Source organism: Ambystoma mexicanum, chromosome 9 (genome assembly GCF_040938575.1).
Source record: "Ambystoma mexicanum isolate Mex_15411 chromosome 9, UKY_AmexF1_1, whole genome shotgun sequence".
NCBI lineage: Eukaryota > Metazoa > Chordata > Amphibia > Caudata > Ambystomatidae > Ambystoma > Ambystoma mexicanum.
In genome coordinates this window covers 897,431,844-897,454,949 of record NC_090931.1, presented here as the reverse complement: position 1 = coordinate 897,454,949, position 23,106 = coordinate 897,431,844, and the positions used below count along the sequence as shown (strand labels likewise).

General features: G+C 47.3%; 1 protein-coding gene across 1 annotated transcript in view; it reads right to left on the bottom strand.

Moving 5' to 3' along the window:
* Positions 1–1,743: 1,743 nt before the first annotated feature.
* LOC138488752 (aryl hydrocarbon receptor-like) overlaps positions 1,744–23,106 on the bottom strand; it is a 654,410-nt gene continuing 633,047 nt past the window's right edge. The window contains exon 11 of the mRNA XM_069616026.1: positions 1,744–9,429. Coding sequence (XP_069472127.1) covers positions 9,271–9,429 — 159 coding nt within the window. The 3' untranslated portion in view covers positions 1,744–9,270. The remainder of the gene's footprint in view (positions 9,430–23,106) is intronic.

Sequence of the window (23,106 nt, the reverse complement as noted above, 5' to 3'; positions counted from 1 at the left end):
TACGAAGATCCCTCGCGGGACCCGATGTGGACGTCTGGTTTTACCAGACGTCCTTACCGGGTCTCGCGAGGGGACCAGGGAGCTAACAACGGGCCGGTCGTAATCGGCCCGTTGTTAGCTCCCTGCACCCATTCCCATTTGAGCCCCTATAGGCGGAATTACCGGGCCCTCCAAACTCGGAATGGCCCGGTAATTCCCCATTCAGGGAACCCGGACCCGGTTTTGCTGGCAGCCCTGCCCTTATTAAGCTGGTGACAAAGACACTTCAAGACGGATCAATATTTTATATTTGTTCCCATAACAAGCTGCTCCTCTAGAAGTTCAAAGCCTCAGCCGAAATGCTGATGCAAGTCCAATATCAAACTAGCAACAACTTCGGCCTCTATGTAACAACAACAGTTTTGTTTAGCATTGAGATACAGATTAACCGGAAGAGACCCCACATCATAATGGAGTGCAGCGCAAGCACATTCAGGCCCTCATTACAACCCTGGCGCTAAACCATGGCGCTATTAGCACCATGGTTGGTGCCGGTGTTGTAACAAGTCCGCCATGGTGGAATGGGGAAATACCGCTCCATTCCAAGGTTGGCGGGGGGTATTTCCCCATTTCACCATGGCCCTTCCCCATTCCCATTAAAGCCCCATAGGGCTCAATGGGACTGGGGAAGGCGCTAAGTACGGTACCGCAAATTGCCGAGGTCCCTTTGCGGCACCCTACTTTAACGGCTGGTAAAACCAGCCGTTAAGGTCGGGTCCCGCAAAGGGACCTCGTAATCAGGCGTTAAGGGTTTAACGGTGCCGACACCTTTTACGGCGCCGTCAAACCCTTAACGCCAGGGTCGTAATGACCCCCTGAGTCTCCTAAGTAAGGAAAGCTCTGGAGAGAGCCATGCAATGTAATCTTGAGCCAACTCTCACAGGGGCTGGAGCCGGAAGCGGATACACACCATCCCAATCAGCTCTCCTCCTAGATCTTACTGCCCACTCCCACTCAAAACCCTGTCTTCGTTTCTCTTGGGGAAGAGCCATTCATCCTCTGAATATGGGGAGAGCACACACAAGAGTCTGAGCAGACACGTACTAGTACCAAAATTAGTCACAGCATACACAAACGCGTATTGAACATAAGTAATCACATTAAACCGAGTATTGCGCATTACAGATCTTCTGGAAGCTATTACCCATGCATGAATAAATAAATAAATAAATGTGCCACAGTAAAATGACGACATTATGTTATGCGCACAATTGCCATGAATAAATGCACCTCTCCAATGTCAGTACACCCCATGTAGAACCAGGAAGAGCATTATTATTTTGACAGGTTTTCAACTCGGACATCTCCCTTGTACTACAGGCATTCTTTTATTTCAGACTTGTTACACATGCATAGGCATTGGCCAATTTGGGGCCACCTGAATGGAGTGCCGCCTTTACCCTCTATGTGCCAGGATCTTGAATGCAAAAGTCCCAGAACGTTTCCCCTGTTTGTCTGTTTTTTTTTTTTTACCCCATCTCTGTTTTTACCTCCCTGTGCCAGGATCCGAAAGGCCATGTTCGGGTTTGCTGTGTTCATCCCCTGTCACAACCCCATCTTCCCTCTCGCTGCACTTAAAACAAGATCTTGAATTGTAATGGAGCATGTAACAAAACTCCAATGAATACATCAAATACATCGTTTTAGATCGTTTCCCTCTCAAACACACACACACAAAATAAGACAATTATTAGACTTCAAAGATGTGATTGTCAATGTAACAACATCTGGAATTTTATTGTCGGTTTGGAATCTTTTAAATGACCCAAGAGCTCTTTGATCTTTTTTGACATAGAAATTAAATACATTCTCAGATGACAATTGTTTACAGGTGGTGAATCTTTTTTGTAACGTTACACATGAGCAAGTGCACTAGTCTAAAAACAGCACGGTTTTAGGTAAGGGCGTTGTGCATGAGGCAGAAGACTGCGGGTGACAAGGGAAAGGGGCATCGGTGTACAGACCAACATAAAATCAGGGATGCCGTGTGTGTGAGAGGAGTATAGGTATAGGGACACATTAATACAACTTTATCATTGACATGACATATTACTGAGGGAACCATTCGGACATCTCGGGACAGTCAGATACACGTAAGATTGTCATCCGCAGGCACATCAGGTGTGAAGGAAGCAAGTGGGACATGGACTTAGAGATGGGCATTGCAGAAAGGAGCACAGGGCTATATAGATGCACATCACCCTAAAGACCATTATTACCAGGTACATTAGGGCTGGTAGAGGGGACTGTGCCGGGCACACACAAGCAGGTGAAACTATCTATAGACCAACATGGACAAAGATATCTATCGCGTGTTGGAGAGGGGACTGTGCATGAAAGGCAGCTCCAGCTGCATCCATTTCTATATCAATATTAATAGGGATATTTGGCGTGAGGGGCGGAGAGTGAGAGGCAGAGTGTGAGAGAGAGCTGTACAGGTAACACCAGGATAGAGGCATCAATCTGCATACCAACATTATAAGGGACACCAGGCGTGAGGGGTGGGGCTGTGAAGCCATCAAAGGGACAGATGTATCAATCAATATATTCCACCTTTACTCGGTATAGCAGGAGTGAGGGATATGACTATGCAGATAACAGAAGAGTATATGCATTAATATCAATAACAATATTCCCATGGATACACAGTGCGAATGAGGGGCTGTGCAGGTAACAGGGGGACCGATGCATCAACCAACCTACCAACAGTTCTAGGGATGGCAGGAGTCAGGGATGGGACTGTACAGGTAACAGGGGGACCAATGCATCAATCAACCTACCAGCAGTTCTAGGGATAGCAGGAGTGAGGGATAGGACTGTACAGGTAACAGGGGGACCGATGCATCAATCAACCTACCAGCAGTTCTAGGGATAGCAGGAGTGAGGGATAAGACTGTACAGGTAACAGGGGGACCGATGCATCAATCAACCTACCAGCAGTTCTAGGGATAGCAGGAGTGAGGGATAAGACTGTACAGGTAACAGGGGGACCGATGCATCAATCAACCTACCAGCAGTTCTAGGGATAGCAGGAGTGAGAATTGGGACTGTACAGGTAACAGGGGGACTGATGCATCAATCAACCTACCAGCAGTTCTAGGGATAGCAGGAGTGAGGGATAGGACTGTACAGGAAACAGGGGGACCGATGCATAAATCAACCTACCAGCAGTTCTAGGGATAGCAGAAGTGAGGGATAGGATTGTATAGGTAACCGGGGGACCGATGCATCAATCAACCTACCAGCAGTTCTAGGGATAGCAGGAGTGAGGGATAGGATTGTACAGGTAACAGGGGGACCGATGCATCAATCAACCTACCAGCAGTTCTAGGGATAGCAGGAGTGAGAATTGGGACTGTACAGGTAACAGGGCGACCGATGCATCAATCAACCTACCAGCAGTTCTAGGGATAGCAGGAGTGAGGGATAAGACTGTACAGGTAACAGGGGGACCGATGCATCAATCAACCTACCAGCAGTTCTAGGGATAGCAGGAGTGAGGGATAAGACTGTACAGGTAACAGGGGGACCGATGCATCAATCAACCTACCAGCCGTTCTAGAGATAGCAGGAGTGAGAATTGGGACTGTACAGGTAACAGGGGGACCGATGCATCAATCAACCTACCAGCAGTTCTAGGGATAGCAGGAGTGAGGGATAGGACTGTACAGGAAACAGGGGGACCGATGCATAAATCAACCAACCAGCAGTTCTAGGGATAGCAGGAGTGAGGGATAGAACTGTACAGGTAACAGGGGGACCGATGCATCAATCAACCTACCAGCAGCTCTACGGATAGCAGGAGTGAGAATTGGGACTGTACAGGTAACAGGGGGACCGATGCATCAATCATGCTACCTGCAGTTCTAGGGATAGCAGGAGTTAGAATTGGGACTGTATAGGTAACAGGGGGACCGATGTATCAATCACCATACCAACATTACTATGGATACCAGAAATTGGACTGCATGGGTAACAGAAGGGCAGATGCATCATGCCATATACTAACATTCCCAGGGATAGGGGGGGGGGGGGCTTTGCAGTTAACAGGAGGGCAGATGTATCAATCAATATAATACGATTACTAGTGTTAGCAGAAGTGAGGGATGGGACTCTACATGAAACAGAAGGGCTGATGCATTCATCTAAACACCAACATTCTGAAGAACACCAGGAGTGAGAGGAGGGCTGTGCAAGTAACAGAGAGGCAGATGCAGATGCACCAGTGCTGAGAGATGACAAGGTGCAGGTGACATTGTCATAAAACACGTGACATTCTATAAACGGGCGCTGACTTGACTTGAGATGAGCAAGTGCACTAAAGAAATTGCTCCATGTTGGGGATGTGAAACAGTACACATTTGAACATTAAATTTTACATTAACTGTCTGTATCTCTGTAAATGGCAAGACAGATTAGTGTGAAATTTAGGGTGAATTTGAACCCATTGTTTTGAACGATGTATTGCCTGCCTGTGAGCTCAGCTAATGTTACAATAGTGGGATTGCAGGTCTTTACAGTGGCTTGCATTGATATTCAGACTCTCTGCTTTGCTGGTAAATTGTTCTGGCCCCCTGACAAAGACAATATTTACACGGGGCACGGACGTTGTCAACTTGTTCATCCTCAAACAACTGAACAATATTATTTTAAATTTTTAATCAAACAAAATCTACATTCCGAGCTCCAGTACCACAAGAGGAGCAAGTGTTTGAATCTATAAAACCTTTGTCTCTCTAGACGTTTTGAACTACAACTCCCATCAGACCTAGCCAGCGGAGTCCACGGTGAAGGACTGTGAAAGGAGAAGCATGGTAATATAGGACAGATAGCTGCACAATCCTGCAAGAGGATCCCGTCCCACAGGTTGGAATTTTGCTGCATTATGATCCTTACGGAACTATTCCCTAGAGCTTGCTAACATCCAATCACCTGTACGCTTTCCGTCGGAACTGTTATAGATTGCTTGACTGCAGCATGTACAGACTCTTTTGACTCGGGGGGCCCAAGTGGGGCACTGGCATATGCAGGGGTGGCATGAAGCACCAGCGCACACACATACTGATTATAGTTTAGGATAATAGGGTGGCACCCGGGGTGGCCAATCAGATTCCAGGGGTCGCACGTGCCACCCCAGGCCACGCTGCTGCAGTGACTGACTAGTTTTCAGTGTTTTCATATTTCACAAAAGATGTGCTTCATGATTCTCGGCAACCCTCTTGTTCTTCTGTTTCAATGACGCAGCAGGTAGTACTGCATTTAGTTTTCTATTGAACGTCCGTTGTCTTGAGTAAAGACTAAAACATATTCAATGTGCAGCCACATCTTTCCGGACTGGCGGCTTTGGGCTCTGCTAACTTGTCGCAGCTGAAAAAGGGGCGTCTGGTTCAAGTCTCACACTGACAGGCCCAGTGTCCTCCAGAGCACCTGCAAGTCCTTGTATCAAGTTGGACACAAAAAAGGTCCCAGACTAACGGCCACTTTACATTAGCAGTGTCACTGTAGGAATTCTACTCTCCTGGCAAAAGATGCAGAGCAGAGATTGAAGAGTTTACGTCTGTGGGGTGCAGAGCTAGGTTTAGCGGGGGTCTCACTATGGGGTGAAGAGTAGAGATAAAACTACTTGTTTTCTCACTGGAGTAGGCAGGATACACAGCTGGGCCAGTAGCATTTACTGTCACAGTGTGTAATAAATACCAGGTGATAGAAGCGTTGTTCTTGCTTGGTATGTGATATTGGGCGGGGATAGGAAGGTGTGTTCCCTCACAATATGATTTGCAGAGCAGGGATTAGGGGATATCTGTCCTATTTCAGTATGAGATGCAACAATGGAATAGGGGGTCTTGCCCACTCACATTGCAGTGATAGGGAGACTTCTCATCAAGCAATATAGACTGCAGTGCAATATTTGGGGGACAGAGCAGAGATTTGTCTCTTGAGAATGCAGCACCGGGGTGAGACTTGAGTTCCCACAGTGTAGATACAGAGGAGGGATATGCCTTGTTCTTTCCCAGTGCAGGATACAGAGAAGGTGTAGGAGGGCTTGTTCTCTGAAAATGTGGGATTCAGGGCAGGGATAGGAGGCATTCTCCCCTGAGAGTGTGGAATACAGAGCAAGGATATGACTTGTTCTCTCGCAATGTAAGACTTAATAGAAGGACTTGTTCTCTTGCAGTGTAAGATAAAGAGCACCGGTAGGATGGCTTGTTCTCTCACAGTGTAGCATAAAGAGCATGGGTGGGTCACCTTGCTCTTCCATAGTGCACGATAAAGAGCAGATACTGGTCGAGGACTTTTTCGCTCACATTGCAGGGATGGGGGACATGTTCGCTCACAATGTAGGATGAAGAGACGGGAAAGGATTTTGCTCTCAGTTTAGGATACAGAGCATGGACAGGATTGCGTGTACTCTCACATCGCAGGGTAAAGAACAGAGATAGGAGCACTTGGCCTCTCACAATGCTAGCATGGGGACCTGTTCTAACACAATGTAGGAGATAGACAGGGGATAGAACGCTTGTTCTCTTACGGTTTAGCATAAAGAGGGGATGTAGGAGGACATGCTCTCTCACAATAAATGGATGGGGAATTGTTCTCTCAGAATGGGCACTACAGTCAGGGGGGATATGAGGGCTTGTTCCACTGCAGGGTAAGGAGCAGCGATACGAGGATGTGTTCTCAAGGTGTGGGATACACAGTAGGGGTCAGGCAGCATTTTCTCTGTGTGGGAAACAGACCAGGGATAGGACGGGCCATTTACTGACCATCTCGGATAGAGCACACAGCTGGCACGCGTTCTTTCACAGTATGGTTTACCGAGTGGGGATATAGGACCTGTTCTCTCATGGTGCAGGTTCCCAGGCACAGGGATTGCAGGGTGTATTTGCACAGCATGGGGCGTACCGCAGACATTAAGGCGTCTTGTTCTCTCTCAGTACGCAATACAGTGCCGGGATTGTGGGCAATTTCTTCTCTTGTGGTGTTGGATACATCACAGGAACTGCAGGAGGTTGTTCCATCCTAGCAGGGTTACATTGCATGGAATCAAGGGCGTTCTCTGGCACTGTTGGACAGAGAGCATGAACAAGAAGTGTGTCCCTTCCAATAGTGGAGCACAGAGCAAGGAATCCAGTGTGTGGTATTTCACATGTTCTGGTGCAGAGCAGAGATGGGGGGGGGGGGTGCAGGGGTGTCTTCACGTTGTGGCATACAGAGCAGGGATTCGAGTGTATGGTCCTTCACATTGTGTGGTGCAGTGCAGAGATTGTCTTCACATTGTGGAGTACAGAGGATGGATTCTTATCTCACTCTGTGGGATGCCGAGCATGGCGTGGAGGTTGTGTTGTCTCTATGTTTTGTTCCGCCACAGTCTGGATTGCAGAGGACGCCCAGCCGAGGTGGGGCGTGAATGTCTCAGTGTGAATTACAAAGCAGGGATATGATTGTTTGGCATATCTCAGTGTGAGTTGCCTGGCAAGGGCTGTTTGTTTTGTTCTCGCTGCATGGATTGCAGAGCAGGGACTGTTTATGTTACTGTCTCAATGTGGTGTATATGCCGGGGCCTGGATGCAATGTGCACTCACATTGTACGATGGAGAAAGGTATGGAGGGGCTTTCTCGCTCATTATGGAATACTGAGCCAAGTGTACGAGGTAGGGGTTGCTCTCTCTGAGGAGGGGCTACAGACTAGAGGTTGGGGCGTAGGTTTAATGGCCAGGGGGGATGGTGCAGCCCATAACCCCCTGCAGTGTAAAATAAGAGCGAGCGGGAATGAGCCAACGAACACCTCAATTCCGATTTCACACCTCAAATAGAAAAGAGCAGGGCTCTTCTCTGACCCACAGCCAAAGACAGTCCTTTCAGGAGGGGTTAAGGCTCCTTTCTGGCCCGCCTGTCTGCAGGGGAATACCAAAGAGATTAAGGAACCACAAAGAGGATTTGCAGGCCCTGTACACATTGCCCAGGATCCCTGGCCCTTCTCCAGGGATCCCGGCCACTCTCTTCACAGGGGGCTCCGTGCAAGTGATGTGCTCAGGCACTAGGTCATGCAAATGCGACCAGCCATTTCTACAAGCCTAAATATGGCAGGCAGCGGTGCTGGAACATTGCTTGTGGCAAATAAGCTGCCCTGAACTCGTACTAACCAATGTGGCCCAGGTTTGCTTTGGCACTGTTTTGAGAGTTCATAGAGCATGGCAAACTTGTAGTTTATGTCAACAAAGTTATTAAACTTGCAACAATAGTGTTCTCTGCTGATTTGTATCATTTTTTTCAACCAGACTTCATATGACAAAAGCAGCCTTGTAAGTAAAAAGTAAATGGGCTGGTTGCTATGGTAGCCCAGGGCATTACCTCCCTACCACGGGAACTAGCCACACGGATGCAGAGGAGACAAGCTTCGATCCAGGCTCCCATCTGCATCTTGAACGTGACAATCAACAGCATCACTGTGGCCGCCCCGCACACATCAGAGGGAATGCATTCTACAGGCATCGAATTGTGCCATTCTTCTTACAGGGCTTTTACCTGATACCAAAGATTAAGGAACACTGGGAATCCATCTCAAAGCTCCGCGCCCACGATTGTTTTGTAGGAGGGGAAGGAACACCAAGGAAACTGAAGTTTGAGTAGATTGGTGTAGAGCCGCCCAGACCGTGAAAGGTGCAGCTTTGCCACCAGGGCTGTTTTTCTTCTAGGTGAACACATGCACCTCTATTGATGCTATCACTACGAGTACCCCACTTTGGGTACCATTCTGACCCCAGGACCCTGTCTATTGTCCATAAATGTGCACTCGGATTTCTAGAGCACCACACCTTACCTCGAGATGCCTGCACCCATTATCCCCTGCACCATCCTGATCCCCAGATATGTGCACCTAGAATTTCTAGCCATCATGCCAGCTCCCCAGAACGCTCAACCAGTTTAAGCAGCTCCACTCTTGCTTCCCAGTATCTGCACCCAGTTTCCCCAGAGCCACCGTGCTCCCCAAGTATCTGCACACAAAGATTCCCCAGTGTCACACCTGCTTCCCAGATATCTTCTTTCGGTGGGTTCCCCCCTACCCTTACTGCTCCCCAAATATCTGCACTTTACATTTTCGACAGAGCCAGAAAAGCCACTGAAGTTCCAAGCGCCCCAAGTAGGAGGGCTTGTCGGGCTTTAAATGAAGCGTCTTTCCTTGCACTTGCTTTGTGAGATAATCCTCCTTGCCCTCGTCTAATCCAGCTCTCAGCGATAATATCCATTTCTTTGCAGATTAGAATGGGCTGGAAGTCCTTCCTGGTGACAGGGTAGCTCCTCCGAAAGCGCTGTGGAGTTTCCTTTGGGCAGGAGGCTGGGCTCTGGGAATCCAGGTAGGGGGCCGGTCAGGACACAACCATTACCTGGCTATGAAAAAAAGAAACACAAAGAAAACTCTTAGGGTGCAGAAACCTTTCGATGTGTAGCACTTTCTCTCATATGCCAATTAGAATCATTTCCATGTACATGACACATACTCAGATCTAATTCTCTCTTGGCTCATTAAATGCATGCCCAATTCAATGACACTCCTTTGACACATCTCACCATGAGTTTGCAATCCAAGGACCTGCAGGTTAGGCCCAGATATCTGCAAAAAGCACTGACCTCAATTAATTCTAGCATTGATAGGGCCCACAAAGGTGCCCACTCCTGTGCCTAGACCTCTATGCAGTACTCTTAAATAATCCTTCACTCACTATCTGTTGGTTCAAATTCAGTTGAGCAATTCGCAGCTTCTAACACATCTTAGGCCTCAGCGAACTTGACACATTCTTCAGAGTAAAACCCATTTCCATTTCATAAGCTTTTATTTCGACAGCAAGTCGTAAAAATCGCACATAGCTTCACACATCATAAAATACATAAAACACATAAACCATCAGAAAAGGAGTAAAATGCAAACGCAAGTTTCAGGATTGGTTGCTAATGCGATCCGTACTGTTTTCTCCTACGAATTCTCCAGGCCCACGTCAGGTATTGACTGATCGCAAACACTGCTGAAGTAGCAGCTGAATTTGCCATCGCCCCTTCTGTGGATCTACTATTGCGCCCCCAGAGTTTTTTTTTTTCAGAAATGCTTCCTCAGGGGCGATGTCACTGGGCAGAACATTTTCAGATGCTTCAGGTCCTCTATTCCTTTCCTGCATAACATACAATTAGGTGAAACATCATTGTCCCCGCTATGCATCAACTCTGCTGTAGGCAAAATCCCAATTCGGAATTTCACATAAAAGGACCTTTCAAATTTAGTGCTCTCAATAGCAAGATAACGTGCTTAGGACTTAGATGCTGAGGCTTTGACCGATAAGTCACCCCGTGTCTTGACTAAAGTAGCGGTTTTGACCTTGGTTTTACAATTAGTAGCAATAACATGTGGGTCACTCAAATAGCCACCAAGACCCAGGTCCCCCAAGCACCTCCTTACATGGGAGGCCCACTTCAGATTAATGCCCCCTTGCTGAGATAACTTCCTGCAGTGCTTCTCTGTATTTTAGGAGGTTTGTGATGGTCCATAGCCAGACTCAATAGAGGATTGGGCGTAGATGGCAAATAGATTCTATTGCTTGCATGCCAGTCTCTAAACATACTAGATGCTCGGGGAGCAGATTGACAATCCCAGTACATTTTTCAAATGCTTATTTTCAACAAATGCCAAAGTATGTATATTCATCAGCTCCCACAGCTCTGCCGCGGACATTGCAGCTTGCCGTGCCTGAGCTTTGCATGCTTCAAGTGAAACTCACACAACCCCATTTCCATGTTCTGCCATCAACCTGGCAAGTACTTGACTAGACCTCGCCAGTGTTAACCGGGCCTTCTTAAGCTGCATCGACCAGTCACAGATTGCAATTACTCTTACCCCAAGGTAATCGTATGATGCCACTTTTTCAATCACCCCTTTATCCATAGCCAATCTCAATTCCTTGTGTTTCTTCCTGCCATTGGTGTTAAAGATCATAGTTTTTGTCTTCTCAATATTCAATTCCAAACCGTTTCTTTTGCAGAATGCAATAAATATGCCCATCTGCTTGCAGGCACCTGCGGGTGTCAAAAATAACAAGCCTGCGTCGTTGGCGAACAGCAAGGCCGGCATCCTATCTCCTGCCAATGTCGGTGCATCCGTCTGTGTGCCCAGCAATTCTTCGATCACATCATTGATAAACATACAGAAAAGCTTAGGGGTCAGGACGAATCCCTGATGGACACCCTTGTCTATTCGGGTGCTGCCAGATGTTCTCCCATCAATACCCCATCTAACCACTGCAGTGTTGCCCGTGTATAAACTCTGGAATGTAGTCAAGAGTGGACCCAGGATGCCCTGCTCCCTCAGCACCTCCCAGAGATGTTGCCTGGGAACAGCATTGAAAGCAGTGCGCAGGTCCACAAACACTGTGTACACACTGACCTTTCTCAGGACTGCGTACTTGTCACACACCAACCAAAGTTGAAGACTTTGATCGACTGTGCTCAGTCCTTCAGAAAACCCAGCTTGACTGTGATTAATAATCATCCCACTGCTAGCCCAGGAGTCCAAGTGTGCCAGCAGAGCCCTTGCAAAAATGTTTCCCCCCACCTCCAACAATGATATAGGCCTGTAATTTGAGGGTTCTTCCCTGGGGCCTTTTTTATGAATTGGGACCAGCTCTGCTCTTGTCCATGATTCTGACACCACATTCATACTCAAAACACCATAAAATAACCTAGTTAGATATGGGACCCAAAGAGCAATCTCATTCCTGTAAAAATCTATGGGTACCCTATCTGGACCAGGCACTTTACCCAGCTTTTGGTACAATAGCGCGTTGTCAACCTCTTCTCATGTTAGTATCAGCGGAGGGTAGTTTAAATCATCTCCACCCGTAGTACACATCCCTACAGAGCTAACCATACCAATCACTACCCCATTGTCTCCATAGAGGCTGCTATAATGATCGATCCAGGTTTGCTCTGTAATGCAGGCTTCCAGCATGTTGGAACCTTTTGTCTGCCCCGCCCCCACTGCTTTAAGTGGGCCGGGGCCTGCCGCGGCTGGGCCCCCGGCAGTCTCCAGAAAGTGGGGCTGACCCAGGGCCCTACTGGGCCCCCCGGTCCCCACAACATTGTTGGGACGCATTAGCCCGCCGCGGCCGCAGCTGCGACGGGTGATGCGCCCGCCATTATGTCAGGCAAGCTGACAGAAGTGCCAGCAGGCATCAGCGTCGCTGAGGCTGGCTGGCACTTCTGTCAGTCATTGTAACTTCCTCTGATGATCCCTCATCAGGGCCATCAGAGGAAGTTACTGTTCCTTTGATTGCCCTCCCCAGGTCACTGACCCTCTCAAACCCGCTGGCTCTGTGATCTAATATGCAAATTAGATCACTGAGCCCGCGGGTTCGCAGAGGGTGAAAAGCGCCTCGGGCTCAGTGATCTATCTGCTCACAGCAGAGATCACAGAGCCGAGGCGTCTATCTCCGTTGGCAAAGCTTTATAAAAGATGCCTTGAATTGTGTAAGTTTCAAGCCATCTTTTATAAACATAGAAATAGTTCTACGTTTATAAAAGACGGCTTGAAACATACACAATTCAAGGCATCTTTTATAAAGCTTTGTCGACGGACAAAGCCACCTTGGGTTTTGTCCGTCATCAACGTTTTATAAAAGATGCCTTGAATTGTTTACGTGTCAAGCCATCTTTTAGAAACATAGAAATATGTTACAAAGGTCTATGTTTATAAAAGGTGGCTTGAAAAGTACACGAACCATAGTAAGGTAGCATACAAGTGTGCGTAACTTACTATGGTTTGTGCACTTTTGAAGCCACCTTTTATAAACATAGAAATATGTAACATTGCTATGTTTATAGAAGATGGCTTGAAAAGTACACACACCATAGTAGTAAGCATACAAACATATAAATGCTCACATACATTTATTTATTTGTTTGCACACCTTACTATGATTTGTGCACTTTTAGGCCACGCCCACTATGAAAGCCACGCCCCCCAAACAAGGCCCCTCCTCAGTTTCTTATGCCACTTAAAGCACTGCCCGCCCCCATTAGGTTCCAACATTCCTTAGAGTCCCGTTTGTCTAAGGCATGCAATAACTCCCTCCAGGTGTCCTCATAACAACCCCTCTTTTTATGCTTTTTTACCCAACGATATTCTGCTCTGGCCAACCTTTGTCATGTGCCAGGTATTTAATGTCTTACTTCTTTAATCAACCTCCCCTTGGCCAACTTGCACTCTTTGTCATACCAAGGGTTTAAGGCCTCGGGAGATTTGTGTACTGCTTTAAAGGTTTTAGAAAGTGTAACCCCACCTTCACCATCAAGTTCTCGTGTATTGCCACTATAGTATCCCCATCTAGGGGGTCTGCAGTGGCAAACTCATCCAAAAACGGAACAATATCTTGGTAAACCAGTGGCACAATCGCATCAAGATCTAACTTACACAACCTAATGTTTTGCCTACCATGACCTGTAACCTCCACTGGGACAGCACACACCTTAACAGTAGCCTCTCTCCAATCTGCTGTTGCCCAAAAGGCCTCGCTCACCTCCAAGAGCAAGGGGTGATGATTGCTCTCAACACTATTGTGTATACAAAAAGATTTCACATTTCTATTGGTCAAGATGTTGTCAAAAGTTGGGGCTGCTGCTGTATCCCAATCGGCCATTACAAGCCCTTAGGTTGGCCAACAGAAAGGAAATAGCAATCTCCTCTGCCAGCCTGTGTTGCCTGACCGGATAACTTGCATTTAGGATCCCCAACCCCCAATGACTATCCTCCTTCTCCAGAATGTCAACTATGCTATGCAGAAGCTCATACTGGAGATTGAGGTCCCCACCACCAACAGTCTCCATGCCAAAACGTTATCTGCTATCTTCTCCACAAGCTCTGCGCCTCTTCCAGGGATAATCCTGTTATACAAATTCATCAACAGGATCACTGAGTCGTCCCTAAACTTAAGATGTAGTTCAAGGAGATCATGGGAACCAGTATCAATCTGCTCAACAGATTTAACCAGAGCAGTGTTCCCCCATATCAACAGGCCCTCGGTTGGACGACCCCTCTGACCCTTGCACGCCGGTATGGCAAAAGAAGCATAACCTGCAATATTGGGAGGTACCAGAGCCCACGATTCCTGTAAGCAAATTACCCCGAATTCTTGAACATAAGAAAGCCAATCGTTATCTAAAATATATTTGTTAACTCTGGCAATATTCCATGATAAAATCCGCACCACAGCCCCTGCTGGGATGGACTTGCACCTTGTTGGTGGTTTGACATGTACATTTCCTCCCCCAAGTACAGTTCCTGATCACAGCCCAGAAGGACCCGACTTCGTCCCTGCCCAGCGTGCCTGAGGAACTATGCATTGGCTCGTACTAAGCTGGACCGATCTCTGTTGAATCCCTTTCGGGTGATTATAAACATTCACAGAACCCCCCATGCAGCCCTTGGTTCTTATGGGCATAATGTCAGCTCTTGGTTGGTTCAAAGCTTGCTGACCAAAAGAATCGCCTTCTGCCCCTTCATGAAATATGCCCCTTGAGCCCCAGTCGTGCCCCCTACTGCTCCCTGCCATGGCAGTATCTCAGGTGGGCGGGAGCATCTTATGCCAATTTCCATTTCACTTGGGGGCAGCACCCACTGCTCCATTTCCAGTACCCCAAAGCAGAAGGGGGGTCTTTAAGCTGAATTCTTATTGAGTCTTTGCCATAGGGCCCACATAATCTCACACAGGACACAGTGTCACTTTGTACCACAGAAATAGACCCTCTCTTGGCTCTCAGCCAGTGTATGACCTCATTAATGATACCCTCCACTCGCTCAAATGTACCACCCTGGAACCTGGCCACATTTATTAAATAAAAAGGTGTCTATCCAACAAAATAAACTCTGCAATGTTTTTAAATGTTGACAAACCACTTCGTGCCAATGACCTGGGCAAGCCTTATGTGAAATGCACGGGCACATACTTCCTGCCCTACTCTGAATCCTGGTGTATTGATAGTCTGGCCTACCGAATCGCTGTGTGGCTATACACCCCACTCCAAGCCGAATTGATATGCAGCTCAACTCTCCACTCGTCAATTAATCACTGTGTGGCTGTGTCCCTGATTTCCCACTTATTCCTACCCCCATCATCCTTCTGTTCATCCTTGTCCGTGGCCTGTCTGTGTTACATTTCTCACGCTTACAAACCCTTCTCCATCAATGCTTTCACACTCGACTCCTTTGGGGGCTTGCCACCATTTCCATCTATCAAGTCCCAGTATTTGCCAGACCCATGATATCAAGCTCCTTGACAAGCTAAGCCCATCTGAAGAACGTTGAAAAGCAACCTCAAAAAGGATGGGGGAAACCCCCTACATCCTCAGAATGCATAAACGCACAAATAAGCACAAATAAAACAGCCCTGCAGGGTCGAACTGGGACATATCATTTGACTGTTGCTCTGCAGGAGTACAGGTACGAGTAGTGGATAGAACTCCTACTAACCCACATTACTACTAAGCCAGCAGTGATTCCAATCATAAAGGTGAAACAGGCACAGCCCGGCAGTTATCATTCCTTTGCCTCTTTAAAGTAGCATGGGCTGAGTGCAGGGTAACCTCTTCGGGAGGGACGTGAGGCAGCAGAGAAGCAGAGCAAACAGCAATAGTCCAAATTCCTCAATTTGCCCGTTTTTAGTATTTTGGTTCAATGTATAAAGTCGGGCATGCAGATATATCCCATCTCTTGTTGCATGACACTAATAGGGGAGTCAGAGCAGCCACAACCTCGATTAAGGCATTGAAGAGCTTAAGCGGTTGTAAAGGCCTGGTCCAGATGGGTTTGCCGATAGATTTGTTTAGGGATGAGCCTGAGGCGTGGGTGCCATGTTAAAGCGGTTGTTTGACTGTATTGCCACCACAGGGATTGTGCTGCATTCTTGATGCAGTGCAATAATAGTGCCCATCTACAAAAACAGGGACCACAAGTCACCATGCAACTATAGACCAATATTTCTACTTGATGCCCAAGGTAAGGTGTATGCAAAAGTACTGACTATACGACTTCAAAAATGGTCCATCGAGAATGGCATCCTGAATCACCTCCAAGCAAGGTTTCTCCCGGGTATCAGCACCATGGACCAGTGTGTACGATTGAATACCATTATCTCGAAGTATGTTTTGGGGAAAAAAACTCAGGGTTTACGCCATTTTTGTGGATCTACGAACAACGTGCGACAGCGTCTGTTGTACTAAGCGTTGGCATACATCGAGAGAAAGGGGAATTCCTGCGGATCTTTTAGAAAACATCCAAGTCCAAAACTTTCATAATAGGGCGGCTGTGAGCTGGGGGATGAATGGTGAAACCACGGATTGCTTGACTGTAGAGAAGGGGGTACAACAAGGGTGTGTGCTAGCTCCCATACTGTTTTGCCTATACATTGAAGTCATCATACAGCCATTGCTGGTGGCATGCCTAGACCCCACCAAAGTTGGGAGGGGCAGATTTCCATCATTCCTCTATGCAGACAATGTGGTCCTCCTATCCACAACCTCGAGGGGGCTAAAATATAACTTAGAAAGTTTTACAGAGCACTGTCGAGAAATGTCTATGTCACTTAATCTCGAGAAGATCAAGGTGATGGTCTTTGGTAGAAGAAACCAGAAGAACCTCAAACTAACCATCTCTGTAGGTGACTATGTGCTGGAACAGGTGCAGCACTATGACTATATGGAGTCAGATTTGCTGAGGATCTCACATGGTCAGCTCATCTTGTTAAAGTTGCAACTACCCTGGAAAAATACTGTGGGGGTATACGCTGCCTTTATAATAAAATTGGAAGGGGTGCAGTGACCCCTGCTATTGTATCTGGAACAGGTGAGGGCAGCAGCCTTGTATGGAGCAGAAATCTGGGGTCACTGTTCCTGAGTGGATCTGAGGCGGGTGGACAATGGCTTCCTTCTGAACCTTCTTATGCAGCCCAAGGGAGCCCCGATGGCAAGTTGAAGGTGGGAATGTGCCTTAAAGCCTATTGGGGAAGTTATAGGCATGAAGCCACTTATGTACTGGGAAAGGTTCTGGAGCTCCCTGGAACTTCCGAAATACCATGAAGCAATGCTTAATTTGGAAGGCACTGTGGGTATGAGCCATACGGCCTGTCTGCGATTTATTAAGTGTGGCTTAGAGAAGTTGGGTATGGGGCTCTTTTTGACTAGCCCAGAGAGCTTAACCCTAAGGGACAAGGCTTGGTTAAGGAATAAGTGTCATGAGGCCATAATTAATAAGATGAGAATCTCATGTGAGGTTTTAAGCACTGGGGCATTGTATATATCACTGAATGAGGTTTATGGGTTTGAACCTTATCTCGATTTGGTAACTCCTCTTTATGCCTGGGGGATATATATCCAACTAAGCACCAACACTCTCAAACATGCAAGTTACACAGCAAGGTGGTCTCCCAGCCCTGAGTTGGGCTGTAAGGTCTGTGGCGATCTTGAGGCGTCCATTATGCATTTTTAGTTATTTTGCCTAGGATACCTACGGCTGAGAAAGTTTTATCTGCTCCCAGTATTTCGCATAAAGGGTATTAGATCATCTACTGATGACGTGTCCTTGTGTAAAAACTGTACAGACCTGAATTTGGTATATTATATTACAAAATGTGTACACAGAAATACAAAAAAGGTAGCAGGCGCCCCTCTCTCGAAAGAACAAGGCATGATAACCTGTTCAGTGGTTATTAAGCACATTGAGAGTTCGCAGCCATTGCTTTTTGTTCACTGTACCTTCACAGATGGGAAATATCCATTTGCATATCAGTCTTTGTGATACTGATATGCAAATGGATATTTCCCATCTGTGAAAGGTACAGTGAGCAAAAAGCGTGTGCTGCAAACTCTTATCTCACAAACAGGTTATCATGCCATGTTCTTTCTGGAGAGGAGCGCCTGCTACCTTTTTTAAAATATTTGCAAGGAACTTGGGGTTGGTCACCCTGAGTTACCTGGGGGCAACCAGACGTGGACTCCCTGCTCACTTTGCTCAGAGAGGCACAGCTTCACCTCACTGATGAGGCCCAACAATGCTGAAACACGTGCACGTGTATGGGGTTGCTGGTGGTAGGTACTCTTGTTCAGAGAGGAATTGCCACAGCATTTCGGTGCTGGACTACCCATGTGGGCGGGACAAAGACTGATATGCAAATGGATATTTCCCATCTGTGAAAGGTACAGTGAGCAAAACGTGTGTGCTGCAAGCTCTTATCTCAGAACAGGTTATCATGCCATGTTCTTTCTGGAGAGGAGCACCTGCTACCTTTTTTAAAATAAATGTGTACACAGAGCCTGGCTGTATAGGGCCAATTATTGAACACTGGCTATCTAAAGGGACTATGTAAAGGGACTGGATGGTGCATTTTATACTACCCTTGGATCATGGTTTTTACTAACTGTAATTTTAGGATGTTTGAGCTATTGAGTTTGTACAGAATGCAATGGGGTGGGTTGGTGATAAACTCTGTCCCTATAACTGATGAATTCTTATTCTCTTGGACCATGGCTTTTACTAATTGAAATTGTACCTATTTTAAATAATGTGACTCAATGAATATGTATATGATGTTATGTATGTGATCGTTTTTATGCTTTCATGGCTTTCAGCCGAATAAGGTTATGTTCAACACACACAATAGTACTTTGGGACCAGTCACTCAGTGTGTTTATGTTCAATGAAATTCCATAAAACATCATCATACATGAAAACAAATATATCAGGAAACATATGTACAAGGACATTATAAAGCAAAATACACCAATTATAACATCACCATTTGTGATCTAATTCTCATTGCAATAACAAGATATCTTTCAAGATATCACTAGACTCTAAAATCGTTTGCTACCATTAAGTAAAAAAACCCCTAGGTTTAAAATACCATTTAAAAATAAAAATAAAATGTTTCACTTGAAAGACTATCATAGCCACAGCGAAGGGCAATTCATTGCACTGACTTCTTCTATTCGCATATGAAGGAAGTTGGATAAATCTAACTTTGGTAATCAGAATTTTGGCATATTAGTTCTGCATATAATAGAAATATGAATCATCCAGTGACACATTATTAACAATGGAATAAAGGATCTAAAATAAAAGAACGTCTAACCAACTTTCTAAAAAAAATAGGACACTTTCATTTAAACGAACAATGCAAGCACACTAATTGAAAACACTTCAAACAACCTCTGTATGATGTAACATGGCCAGCGCTGTGGCCCTGACAAGTGGGTGGGGGGGGGGGCAGCCCAACCCAACACTGCTGCTTGAGTACAGGCACGCCCCCGCCCCACCTCTCCTTACCTGCGATAATGGTGACCTCCAGCCGGCCCCAGGAGCAACAGACCAGCAAAGAGGAAGACACAGGAGCAATGGTTTACAAAAAACCAAGGGGTGTTACGAGTGGCAGAGCATTGGCCGCCTAACACCGGAGGATGTAGAAAAGGGTTGCAGAGAACCAAGGGGTGCTGTAGCACCCACAACACCGGTCATCAAACCCTTCAGTAACATAGCTTAAATAAATAAATAAATAAATAACTACCCAGGACCCCAGCAGAGTCCATGTTGGAAAGGGTTGGGGCTTACCAGCCCTTTTAAACCCACCCATGGCTTTCCCCTGTCACACCCCCGGAGGCAGGTAAGCTATTTGTTAAGGTAAGTGGTCAATTCTGTGTGGGGATGGGGTATTTAAGTAAGCCTCTGTGAATGCTTTAGCATGGGTTAGTTGCTTGAGGACAGAAGGTGGTGGAGGACGTCTGAGAGACCAGAGGAGGCTAGAGCGAAAGGAGTGCAGAGGGTATTATAAGGAGCGCGTGGTCTGTGGAGTGTTTGTGTAAAAGAATGGAGAGGCTGAGTAGTAGAGGTAGAGTAGGAGTAAGAGCAGCAGAGTGGAGTAGTGGTTGGGGCAGAGGTAGTAGTAGTAGTTGAGAATGAAAGATATTAGGCAGCGGGGGTAGCAGAGTAGCTAGTGCAGGAAATACGTGGTAGATTAATAGTTGGTAGTAGAGGGGTGAGCAGGGCACCATATCCCTGAGTGTCTTGGAGAAGTAAAGGTAGTAAAGGGATAATGGTAGCAGGGGAATAGGAACAGTTTTAGAGGGAGAGTGGGTAGAGCAACGGTATGTGGAAGTATAGGAGTAGCTATTGCAGTAGAATGAAACAGATTATATCTAAAAGAATATTAATAATCGGGGAAGTAGAGTGTGAGGAAGGATGGAAGTGAAGACAACAGAGGTAGAGGGTTATTTGGAGGTCTGAGCGTTAGTAAGAACAGGAATATGAAAGGAAGTAAGTTCAAAGGGTGGAGGCGGAAAGGCAGAGTGAGAGATTGGAGGGGCAGAGTCTGTTGGCATGAATGTACATGTCACGTTGTACTGCTATGTTGCCAAATTGCAAGGCAGCTCCCGAGAGGTGTCAGTAGCAGTGCTTAATTTGTGGGGGTGGTTGCCGGTGGCCAACACCGGCACTCTTTTTTGGGCACCAGAACTCATGCAGGCCCAGCGCACGTGCAATTGCTTTGTTTGTTCTTCCACTTCGCTTTGCTTCGATTATAAATCATTGGGATTTGTCATTCTGAGCTCGATCTCTCTCGTGCTTGCAGGTTGCAGGCGATGGGTGGCTGGGCATGGGTGGGGCCAGCAATAGCAATGAACAACAAACTGTTACAAACAACAGCCAATAAAAACTACCATGCTGTTGTTACTATGCAGTATTTGATACAGTCTGTATAGTAACACAGAATGCGCAGTTTTCATTGGCTGTTCTTCTGAGCCAGTGAAATTACATGGTGACGTGTTGTTGTTGCCAAAGGAGGCAGCGCAGCGCCATCTTCTTTTCACAAGTTATTGTGAAGTGAAGGTGTCGAGGCGTGGCGTCGTCGGTCCTGACTTGTGAGAGAGAGAGTCTGCCCTGCGTGGTGCGGCCTAGTTGCTTCCTGGGGCCCCCTCTGCCTGCTTTTTCATTTATGCGGGTGCCAGTGTGCGCACCCGCCCTCCCCCTACCCTGAGGCCCCGACAGGTGACCAAGTCCCAGCCAGCAAAGAAGGTAAGTCACTTGTTGCATGCAGTGCAGCCTGAGCCTGTCACAGTCAAGTGATCAGGCAAGGCCCAGGTCGGTGCCGGGTGGCGGCAGGGTCCCCTGGTGGTGTCCTGAATGCCCAGGAGTCAGGACCCCACCAGGGGCCCATCCGCGCCCGGGCTTCTGTCTTTGTGACCTGTGTGCAGTGTGCTGCTGACTGCAGTCAGTGCCAGGCCCAGGCCAATTTCTGTGACCAGGGGCTGCCGGCTGCCGCAGACTGAGTCAGATGACTCTGCCGCGGGTGGCCGGGCCTGTGGATTGTGCCCAAAAGTAAGTTTTTTACTTTTTTCTTTGAAAACCTGACCTTCTGTGGGGCCGGTAGCTGGGGCCCTGCCCCACGGAAGGTAGGTTTTAAAAGAAATAACTTATTTTGAGTGGCGGCTGTGGCCCATCACTTCGAAAGTAATGGGTCCCAGCCGCCCAAATATACGTTTTTTCTTTTAAAATCATACCTTCCGTGGGGCCGCTGTGCACGCACCTATTTTTGTCATCATAAGGCTCAGCATGGCCGTGGCCGTGGCGGCCCCACAGAAGGTAGCCTATGTGATTGAGGCAAGGGCAAGGCCCCGGACCGGGCGGGGCACGGGTGGCACTGGCAGCGTGGTCCCTGGTGGACTCCTGGGTGACTGGGTCTGTGACCTGCCTTAACGGCTAGCTGGTAAGTCACTTGTTGTCGTGTGGAGTGCAGCCTCAGCCTGTCACAGTCAATTGATCAGGCAAGGCCCAGGTCGGGGCCCGGGTGGCGGCACGGTCCCCTGGTGATGTCCTGACTGCCGCGCCCGGGCTTCTGTCTGTGTGACCTGTGTGCAGTGTGCTGCTGACTGCAGTCATTCAGGGCCAGGCCCAGGCCAATTTCTGTGACCAGGGGCTGCCGGCTGAGTCAGTCGGATGACTCTGCCACGGGCGGACGGGCCCGTGGATTGTGCCCAAAAGTAAGTTTTTACTTTTTTCTTTGAAAATCTGGCCTTCTTTGGGGCCGGTGGCTGGTGCCCCGCCCCATGGAAGGTAGGTTTTAAAAGAAATAACTTCGAAAGTGATGGGCCCTAGCCGCCCAAAGATACATTTTTTCTTTTGAAATCTTACCTTCCGTGGGGCTGCTGCGCAGCGCACCTATTTTTGTCATCATCAGGCTCTGCATGGCCGTGGCGGTGGCGGCCCACGGAAGTTAGCCTACGTGATTGAGGCAAGGCAGGGCAAGGCCGAGGACCGGGCGAGGCAACTTTGCCCACTTTTTCATTGGTGCCGAGCCCGACTCAAGACAATTGTATGCTCAAGTCCGACCCTGGATAGAATTCATCCAAGCGAAACATGAACTGTGAATTTTTGCCTGGGTGTTTCCTTTCTTCCTTTTAATGTTATCGGCCTCATTAGTTCCCAAACGAGCTTCAGCGAGGGGACCAGGTCCAGAACGGTGCACGTATTGGGCCAAAACCGAACCGGCTGCACTTCGCGAGAAAAGCCCATGCAAAGACGAACTTCTGAAATGCCATTTCAGGCAAAGATACACACATGAAAACTAGACAGGATAAACATGGTGCACGTGCCCACTAATCTGTCATCATAAATAAAAGCACTAGTTGAGTATTCGTGTATAATTCTCAACCGTCTTTTGCTGTCATTTTTTTACATAATTCCACCACATGTTTTCTATCCTGATGTGTGGTTTATACACCAGGTGTGGCCCTTTAACCTGGGTACAATACGCTCCGAGCATGTGCTCCAAATGAGAGCAGATGCAATCCTCACATAGGAATCCTCAGATAGAGCTGGGTGTCTGTTACACCCCGCAGTTTAGTGAAGTATGGCAAGAAGATGTCAGTGGGAAGGAGATATCCGAATATGCATTCTCCTCTGGCTCCTGAATATTGGGTGACAAAACATATTTAGTTTTTTAATATGTGCTAAGGTGGAAATAGGCCCTAAAGCAGAAGTAG